General features: G+C 40.7%; 1 protein-coding gene across 1 annotated transcript; it reads left to right on the top strand.

Moving 5' to 3' along the window:
• Window positions 1–2,971: 2,971 nt before the first annotated feature.
• Window positions 2,972–9,561, top strand: kng1 (kininogen 1). The gene is made up of 9 exons (XM_079158666.1): window positions 2,972–3,044; window positions 3,131–3,230; window positions 3,985–4,128; window positions 4,645–4,761; window positions 5,018–5,093; window positions 7,763–7,932; window positions 8,019–8,129; window positions 8,210–8,308; window positions 8,960–9,561. Exons 2-9 carry the CDS (start codon window positions 3,165–3,167, stop codon window positions 9,296–9,298), a joined length of 1,122 nt encoding a protein of 373 aa, XP_079014792.1. The 5' UTR covers window positions 2,972–3,044; window positions 3,131–3,164; the 3' UTR covers window positions 9,299–9,561.
• Window positions 9,562–10,300: the final 739 nt, after the last annotated feature.

The following is a 10,300-nucleotide window of genomic DNA, read 5'->3' as shown; positions in this document are numbered from 1 at the left end:
GGCAGCTCAGAGTCAGAGGCTGGCTGGACGGGGCTGTGTCTCTGGAGGTGGACACCTGGTGGAGGAAGAGACTCTCAACGTCGGTTTATCCCCTGACATTTCTTTATTGATTCATAAAAAGGTAGCATTCCAAAATCAATTAGACCCTGTTTAGAGAAAGCAGCCAGCACTCTGACGTGCTAGAATGGAACCACCAGGCTTCCGGTTTTCTGTTGGTGCCAATAACTGCATTGTAATCTGATTAAACACTTTAATCTGGAATATTCAATAATGCAGCAGAATGTAGTTTATTTTGACACAGGGTCCCTCTAACTTAAAGGAGAAAGCATGGACTAGCCTTAGTTTATATTGCATATTCCTATAAAATGTGCATTTAATCAAATGATGTGCAACTAGTTTACACCCAGTGAACCTGGTGCTTTTGGGTGTTGGCCCTGCAGGATTGGGGCGACAGGGTGTTTGTCCACTTGATAATCCAGCCAGCTTCAACAGAATCTTGCAAACGGCAAAATGTTGCAGAAAAGTGTAAAGACAAAGCAAAAATCACATCTAACATCGATGTTGACAGTTTTGTCCACTTTGTAATCAGAGCATTTACTTTATGGATACGTAATTATATAGTAAAAATAATTCTGTGTAGACCTCCGTCTAGAGTACCAGTAATTACACTAAGGTATCTCAATTCCAGTAACTTGATAACGCCACATCATTTCTTTCTTACACAAACTCCATTTTAAGATATTTGGACATGAATAAGCGGATGCAGTGGTGACAATGCTGTACTAAAAAAGAAACAATGCCTGTGATCATCTGCTTAGACCAACGAAGACCATTAAAGCAACGACCAGAGTTAGTGGAAACCAGAACAGCCTCGTTTATGACACAGAGCAGAGAGGACTCATACATGTTCAAGGAAAACCAACTCTTTAAAGAGAAGGTGGAACCGCATTCTAAAGACCAAACTGAATACAGTAATAAATAAACATTCGAAATGTCCCAATCATTCACTCCCATCATTATTGACTTCCTTGCATGTATGCACATAATTACAGACTTGTAAGTTTACTTGTATTTTAATTTTGTTGTTTCATTTTTGGGACAAAGACTTGGGAAAAGACAGAGTACAGTCTGCTGAGAGAGTTTAGTCTGTTATCTGATGGTGAAATGAGATTTGAATGTTGTCCAACTTACCTGCAATACCAGCAGTCAGGAAGAAAAGAAACCATCCACGTGTCTGACTCCTTTGTATCATATTCAATAAAGAAAAGAATATAACAGAGTAGACGAATGCTAGATGATGAGTGCAGTGTGCGCGCTGCAGCTGTGGTTTGGCTTGTAAATGTGAAACCGCTGAACACCTTGACACTTAAATGAGCCGTGCAGAGGAAGTGAATCATCACAGAAGGCAGGCCGGGAGACCGCTGCCTCTGTCAGCTCTGAACTGACACCTCTGATGGTAACTTCATGTCAGTCAAACAGACAAACTGTGGAGCCTCTCAGCCTGTTGCTGAATCAGAGACTACTCCAGACATAACTTGATGTGTTTGATGAGTGATCACTGGTTGAAAATAAAAGTGATGTAAAAACGTCCATCTCACGCTCTGCTTAGGGTCAAGTTAGAGACAACTAACTTGATTAACATTAAAGGCCTCCTCATCAGAGCCAATAGCTGCACAGACTAATTGGTTTCTCTTCAGATCAGGGTCAACACTGGTAGGTTACTTTCAGGACCACCAAATAAACACCCCTGTTTCAATGTATGCTAAGCTAACCGGCTGTTGGCTGTACTTAGCTTTATATTTAACAGAGAGCCGCGTCGAGCTTCTCATCTCGCTCTGCAGCAAGAAAACAAATATTGCCAATTTTCAAAAAATCAAGAATTATTCCTCGAAACATAAAGCAATTTGTTTTACCTTTTTATTTTAATATTTCTTAGAGAAGTAATGTAAAAGGAAAAAAACATGGATTAGAGGATGCATCTTGCGGATCCCCAGATTCAGACTTGCCGCCTCTTGAGGAGGTCTTGATGCCCATGTTGGGAACCACTGGCTCAGGGTTTATACTTGTTACCGCGGTGCCCAATAGCTCAGCATGTCTTGCTGCATGTGTGACCACAAGAGGGCAGAATTATGAAGTCTGCTCTTGTCTAGATTCTTACACGATCGCATTCCTTCTTTTTATGTAGTCTCCAAATAGAAGGCTTGCTTTGTATCATCTATCGCTACAGAGCTGTTTGATGAAGCTAAAGTGTCTCCCGAAGTGTAACAGAGCCAATGATCCGCCAGGGACACATGGAATATTCTGGCATATTGCCATCAGATGACAGGTGGGCTGACCTCGTTGTACGTGATGAACTTGGCGTAATCCTGTTCAGTAACGGCACGCAGACAAAGCTAACACAATGTCTGCGTGATACATCTATATGTGAGCACATTTCAGCTCACTTCACAGAGGAGCAGTGGGGAAATCAGAGTGGTATAGGCTAAAGGTCGACGGGGACAAAGTACCAGTTAAAACACACAAAACACACAGCGAGCAAACACACACACACACACACACAGTGGCCCCTAAACACGTAGCGTTAGGGATTTTTCTGCTACCTTCCACTATACTTTGTGTGGTTTAAGTTGTGAGTATGTGAGTTGAGTTAGGAGAGTGTTTGCTCTTTTAAAACTCACTAATGAAGGAAGTTAGTACATCTCTTTACATGCTGTCCTCTCTCTCTCTCTCTGATACTGTTGTATTGACTTGACAGGTAGGAGGGCAAACAAAAGAGCAAACATTTACTCTCCTTTTACCGACTGTGCGTTTTGAGCATTAATGTGTGTGCGTGTGTGTGTGTGTGTGTGTGTGTGTGTGTGTGTGTGTGTGTGTGTCCTCTGTGCCCTCCAGTCCCATGTGTATGTGTCTATCAGTGTGTCATCATCTTTCTCAGGATTCCCCCCCACAGGTTCAGGAGAACTTCACTCTCTGTGTGGAGAGGAGTCTAGTCTTTCCTCTTTAAGTCCAGCAGGATCTACAGCAGGCTTCCCCCGTCAGAAACTGTGAGTACTGTGTCACCAGCAATGATGAACTGTGGCTGAAAGTGTGCATCAACTGGCGTGACATTTGCCATTTCTTTCCCTTGTAGCAGAGCAGAGCCAAGCATCCATCAGGATCAGACGATGAGGAGCAGAGTGGGGCTGTGTGTGTTGGGCCTGCTGTGCCTCCACAGCTCAGTCTTTGGGCAGGTAAGGAGAAAGGGTTACAGCAGTGGTGGAAGATTTCAGGTCCTTTACAGAGATATACCACACTACAAATAGTCCATTTCAAGTAAAAGTCCTCCATTCAGAACTTTACTCAAGCAAAAGAACAGTACTAACAGCAAAATGTATTTATCTGACATTTGTCTACATATTTGGATCACTATGTGTCACGCTTGCTTTGTCCTTTATTTCAGATGTGTCCACTTGCTCAGTGTTGAAAGAAGCGCTCGGGTCTTTTACTCCAGTAAAAGTAGAAATACCACAGCATGGAAATACTCCACTCTTCATCTAAAGTCCTATTTCAGTAAAAGTAGGACATTATTTTCAGCACAATATACTCAAAGTATTAAAAGTTAAAGTAGTCATTTTTGACTGCTACATGCCCAAACATTCAATATTTGTTATTGGACTTTAACATGTAAGAAACATTGTAATGTTGTAGTTAAGTTTACCTACCTCACTTTAGCTGTGAGGATAAATGTAGTGGAGTAAAACTAGGCGACAGTATAGTTCCCTCTGCAATGTAGTGGAGAAGCACAAAGCAGCAGCAGAAATGTTTACTTGAGTAAATGTACTTTGTTACTTTCCACCACTGCTTGTTTCAGGTTGTATGTGCACACGAGCTGCCAGAAGAGTATTTCTACCCTCCTCAGATGGTTTCAATCAAATGTCACAGTGTACAATATACACTGTCGGCCTTCGAAAAATGCATTTTCCTCTGTTTCTTCTCTCCTGGGAGGCATTGGATGTTCAGCCCGGCGTCCTGATCTTCTGCGACGACCCATCTGTGGAGAATGCCGTCAACAGCGCCATGAAAAAGTTCAACGAGAGGTTGACCACCGGACACAAGCTGGCCCTCTTTCATATACTATCTGCTAGTAAGGTACAGTGTACAAAAAGGATGTGGCTTTCTGTTTATTCACCTGAACCGAGTACAGCCAAGACCCCTTAATACTGCTAACTGATATCTTGATAATTACAAAGTAAAGTACAAATCTTTCATCTGAAAGGAATTAATTCAGTTACAAAACAATTGATGTAATTTGCCAATATTTAAAATTCGTAGTTCTGTAAGTAAATACACATTAGTTTATTGAATGTAAAACTTCTTTCAGTGTTGTGTTTAACATTCTGATGTGACTAGATTTGATAATCGTTATCTTTGTAAAAACATCCACACGTCACATGTCTGGGCTGAAACTGAACGGCGATGAATCAAGTGGAACTAAAGCTGTGGGAGGAATACCAATAAATTCTAGGAAAACATGTTTAGACACTTTAACCTCTGGTACACATCGTGTGTTTGTGTGTGTGTGTGTGTGTGTGTGTGTGTGTGTGTGTGTGTGTGTGTGTGTGTGTGTGTGTGTGTGTGTGTGTGTGTGTGTGTGTGTGTGTACAGTCAGAGAATGGCTCGGACTCGGTGTACTCACTGCAGTTCACCAGCAGGAGGAGTGACTGTCCAGCTGGGAGCAACAAACCCTGGACAGACTGCGACTATCTGTCTTATGGACTCACGGTAACCTAATAATGATGAGATGAAATACACCTGCAGTGACACAATCTTTCAAAACAGTCCTCCATTGGTGTCTGGGGAGAATACATTGGTAATAATCTCAAATGTAAATTCTTAAACAAAGCTGCAGATTTCCTTCACTCAAAGAGAAGCTTTGAGACCAAAGTTGGTCACAACATTTAAAGTAAAGGTTTGGATTATAAAGTAATTAATAACACAAATCATAACCCTAACATAATCTATGTTGCTGTCCTTCCAGAAGCCGATTTCATGCAATGCCACAGTCTACATGACGGAGACTGAAGCAGACACTAAGCAGGTGGATTGTCTGCTCGGTGAGTGAAGACAAAACTCAGCATCTAAATATTTCTATAACCAGCAGAATTAGCTTCAAGTTCAGTGAAACATTTCTTTCAAAATGGATTTTAATTTGCTTTCTCGCACAGAGTTCGGTGAGCAGATTGATATGTCTCATGTCTCATGTCTGTAGATTAAATATGAAGCTACAGTCAGCAGACAACTAGCTTAGCTTAGCATAAAGACTGCTAGCCTGGCTCTGTCAAAAGCTAACAGAAGCTGCAAACCAACATCTCTAAATCTCACTAATTAACAAGTTAAATCTTGTTGAATTCGTACAAAAACTCAAGTGAACCTCCAGTAAAACAACAACTTGCTGGTTTTAAATGTAGGCTTTTTTTAAAACATATTAAACAGAAGAGATGTAAAATGTTAATCTGTGAGCCTTTGCTGCCTTGGGGCAGAGCCAGTCTAGCTGTTAACTCTTTTTCCAGTCTTTCAGATCAGCAAAAGTAACCGGCTTCCAACTGTAGCTTCATATTTGCTGTTAAAAAAAACCTGAGAGAATCTTCTCATTTAAGTCTCAGCAAGAAAGCGTGATAGCTTATAAAACCTCAAACTATTCCCATGATTATTACAAGAAGTCCAGAAAGTCTGAATACAAGTTGAAGCTTTTTGCTTTACTCGTCTCATGTTTCGTGTAGTGTGAAATAATCTGGGACACTAAAGAGACAAGAGATTTTTCTTTCCCAGAAACTTGAACAGAATTTAAAATGAAGAGTCTTTATTTTAGGTAACTTTTTTTAATTTGGGACCTGATTTAAGATGTCTGTGCGACTGTGGCTCAGTGAGCAGGGTCGTCCTTCAATCAAAGGGTCGGCGGTTCAACTCTGTAGTCCACGTCGATGTGTCCTTAACCCAAAATTGCTCCCGTAGCTGTGCCCACAGTGTGTGATTGTTGTGCAGATGTTAGTTACTTCTGATGGGCAGGTGGCACCTTGCATGGTGCATGAATGGGTGTGAATGATGACATGTCGTGTTAAAGCGCTTTGAGTGGTCGGAAGACTAGAAAAGCGCTTTACAAGCACAAGACCATTTACTATTTAACCATGTTACCGTGGCTCATTAATACTTATTAATTCTCTTGTCATGTAATGCCTTCACTGGCCCTTCAAGTCTCATCCCATTTAATGAAAAAACAGTAAAATCCAGTTTTTGCAGATCTTCCAAGCATAGTATGATGACGTATGGGGAGTTTTCTTACAGCAGGAATCTCTGGTGTGTACTTATGAAGGCAAGCAAGAGAAGCACATTTCTCAGAGGCGGGCAGATTGTGTAATATATCAACACTATGTGGAGATATGGAGAGCGCAATATTAACTTATCACACCATAAAAGGCAGTGACAGTCTAGACTTTAATCTGTTTACCTAACCAGCCCGCTCTCAGCCGACAAAAAAAAATAGATGTTTTTTTCTGTTCAGCTTCCAAAATATGTTGCAGCTTTGGAAAAATCATTTGTGTACTTTTAGTGGAATCTGGCATTCAATAAATAAAAGTTGTGTGGTGGAAAACCCGAGGTTTTAAGTAAACAGCACTTAAATAATGAAGATCTTCCCCTAAACTGTGTGAAATATTATCCAAAGTCCTAATATTATTTCACAAGACAACATACAGTATTATCACATATTCTTTAACTAATTAACTTCAAGATATTAGAAAAGCAAACTCAGTTTTAAACAAATCGACCCTTGCATACAACTATCTTGATTTAACATTCTTTATCGTCCCGTTATCTTAAAGTTTATTTTAAGCTTGGCTTCTATTTGTGTCCGTTTATTATGCTTTAGAAATGTCTCAATGGAAAGCGCTTTATAAATCTATGCATCAGTATCCTAGCAGCCAAGTTAACGGTATCATGCAGTAGTAAGGGGAAATAAGGGACAATGTTTTCTTGAATGCATAGTTTATATTGCGTTCAGTTGATTTAGTATCTTCCCACGATTGATTAAGTTTAATATCTAACTATAAAGCAAGGATTCTCTCTCCGTCCGTCTGCCTGTCTGTGGGTATGTACTGTTCATCAGATAGTGGCACTATGACAACTAACTTTACGTTTTGGCCTGTTACTTTTAAACCATAAGCCTCAGAAACAAAAAATCCTTTTCCTGCATTCTGTAGGTCCTGACAAATCTATCCGTACAAGGCGCACCCATTTGGCGCTCGATCCATTTGATCCAATATGAATTGTGTCCAAATTTGTTTTTCGGTTGCTTCTCCTTAAAATTGTAGCAAATGTCACCAAGTTTGTTCAGAACGTCAACAGAACACCGAGCTGGAAAAAGTAACTTTTGTTAGATTGTTGATGTTCCATACACACTTTTGCTACAGCTGGCCCTCAAAGTTAGCTCAACTGCTGCTATTGCAACCACATTTGGTGGAGATGTGAACATACGATGTCTGAGTGAACATGAAAAATGTGGTGCCAACATTACAACCGCGTTCGTCTTCACTGAAAGTTTCTTAACACCGCTGCAAGCAGCACTTCCAGGGTCCAAGCAATCGTCCCATTCGAGATGGGCACTGAAGAGAAAATGATCTAAATAACATTCATGAGGTGACCGTAGAGTGAATGTCCTGAGCCATAACCATCTGCTGTCTCCTCATTCTTTCTTTTTCTACTTTTCCACAATCTTCCTCCTCTCCAGAAGATGTCGTCGTTCCAGAGAAAGCCCCCTGTCTGGGCTGCCCTATGGAGATTGATGAGAACTCAGAGGACCTGAAGTTTCCTCTCTCCGTCTCCATCTCCAAGTATAACTCCATGTCCGACTCTACTCACTTGTTTACCCTGCACAGTGTCGGCTACGCCACCAGACAGGTAGAGACTGGGTGATAAGAAGAGAGCGAGGAAGTGGGGAAAAATGTCCGCCGTTTCTTTTATACTGTCTGAACGTATCCCTGTAGGTGGTGGCAGGTTTCAGGTTCAAGCTGAAGTTTGATATGAAGAAGACTGTTTGCGCCAAGGCCGAACACAAAGACCTCAACGATCTGTGTGTCCCTGATGATCAGAATGCGGTAAACACAAAACACACATTTCAGCTGACACAATGTGATCCAGGCTTATTTGTGACCTGATGTGCGTCTTATGTGTGCAGGAGTACGCTAACTGTAACTCTACAGTGGATGTAGCACAATGGAGATTGGAGGTACCACAGCCCCACATAGAGTGTGAAGCAGGGGCACTGCCTCCCACGGTGAGACGCACTTTTCACAAGATGGTCAAACACAAGAACATTTGGCCTTTTTTTTTTAGAAGTCCAATAAAGAGCCCAACAGACACTGATGTTGCACTCTGACCTCTAACTCTTATGTTTTAAAATGTGCTGTATTAATTAAGTTGTACTTGTCAGCTCTCACTTCTAAAAAGCATATAAGCAAAGAACTTCCATTTTAAATATCTATATATTTAAATCTACATTTGTGAGTTAGTCATTCTTACTTTAATGCCACTGCTGTATGAATGGAGAAAACACATTTTTGATTATACTTCTTCCTCTGGGATATTCGTTGTTTGGAGTACAATACTCTATTAGATAAGAGGGAATTTGAATGACTATAATCTGCTAAAATGCCAGATTGTTATGTTTAAAGTGAAATGTTTGACATTGAAGTCTGTTTAAGCACCAAACAAAAGACAACATGCTGAGTAATAATATGTGACGGAGTAAAGTAGCAAGAAGTATGACGATGATAATAGATAAAGATAGCGTCACAATGTAAAATGGGTTGTTAGCACAATTCTTTTGCTCCATTTTGCTGCCAACATTAAGAGATTGTCTTCGCTTTCTGACCTTTCCAAAGGTCGACTTTAACTGTAAAGTGTCTTCCGGCATTCTTTTCTTCAGTTGTTCACCAGGCGCCGTCCTCCTGGCTGGTCTCCACTCAGGAACATTGTGGAGAACGTTGAGCCCTCCATCTCACCTCCTGCACCACCCTCAACAGCATGCACCAAAGCTTCAGCCAAGGAAGAATCCTCTGAGGAGGACACCACAGCCCCCAAGATGTCCGCCTCCCCTGATGTGGCCACCGAAGCTGTGAATGACAGCCCCTTCCACTGCCCATCCGAGCCCTGGAAACCTTTCAGTCCGGTCCTTTCTGCAGCTCCTACGATGGCTGCCCCAGAGGAGTTCACCCCACTGCCCCCAGCAGAGGGGGGGTGGAGCGATACAGACCTGCTGGGATGAATGTATCCTCAAGGGAACCACATCTACATTCACAATGATCTCACTTGTCAAACTCTCTCAACAGATGTTTTTGGTTGACTTGTAGAACTCTCTTTGGGGGTGTAACGCAGATTTAAAACACAAAAGGGTTAAGTCAATAAAATAAGCAGTTAAGGTGATAAAACACGTTTGTTTTGGTCCTGTAACTCCTCAGAAAGCACTGAAAAAAAAAAAGGATTTAATTGATGACAAAGCTCTAGACTGAATTGCTGTTTGAGCGTTTCTTTTGAGTAAATCAAAGTAATGAGTGATTAGGTCGTGTTGGTTCATTGGAGATGTGAGAGGATGGACAAAAAGTAGATTGGAAATCTTGTCACTCTCAAAATGGAAACAAACAATACAAAATAAAATATAACTATGTTCTGTGTGCTGGTTTTATGTGTGAATATAAATGCAGCTCACCAGAGTGCTTTTCTATAATTAAACATTTCCTGTTCTCACCTACTTCCACATGGACACACAAGGTGTTGTTTTATTACAAGGTGCAGAGTTCACACCGTTCATTAACAAAATCTTTGCACTTTCATTGGCCTACATGATCTGTCCGACCTATTAATATTGTTGTTCTGTAAAAGGAATACAAATATCAGATTCAGCGGAAAACCTGTAAATAAAACAATGAAGAGTTAAAGTAGTTATGGTTTAAAACTTAACAAAATGCTTGATACCTTTATTTAATGAAGTAATATTTTGTAAAAAGGCCTGTTGTACAGTAAAAAGGGAAAGAGTGTGAGAGCAAACACAGCCGGGTGAATGTTTAACAAATTTATTTATCTTCACAGAACACTCAGATGACCCGTCAGTCAGGAACAAACCTTTACTCTGTAACCAGGGAGCCAAAATGAAGTACAATATACATTTATAAATAAATAAAAAACACAGTTTATTGTAAAGATGAAACGGTTCCTACACAGAGCAAACTTAAGGCATTAATTTATAATCATCTGTATGGCTGCTTAGCAC

The sequence above is a fragment of the Pholis gunnellus genome (genome assembly GCF_910591455.1).
Source record: "Pholis gunnellus genome assembly, chromosome: 4".
NCBI lineage: Eukaryota > Metazoa > Chordata > Actinopteri > Perciformes > Pholidae > Pholis > Pholis gunnellus.
This window is presented reverse-complemented; position numbering and strand designations above follow the sequence as displayed.

Excerpts from the sequence above, each read along its gene's own strand:
- kng1 (XM_079158666.1), top strand. The coding sequence starts at position 3,165 with ATGAGGAGCAGAGTGGGGCTGTGTGTGTTGGGCCTGCTGTGCCTCCAC. Across the intron at positions 7,933-8,018 it reads TCGGCTACGCCACCAGACAG|GTGGTGGCAGGTTTCAGGTT; the intron begins GTAGAGACTGGG and ends GTATCCCTGTAG. Across the intron at positions 8,309-8,959 it reads CAGGGGCACTGCCTCCCACG|TTGTTCACCAGGCGCCGTCC; the intron begins GTGAGACGCACT and ends TCTTTTCTTCAG.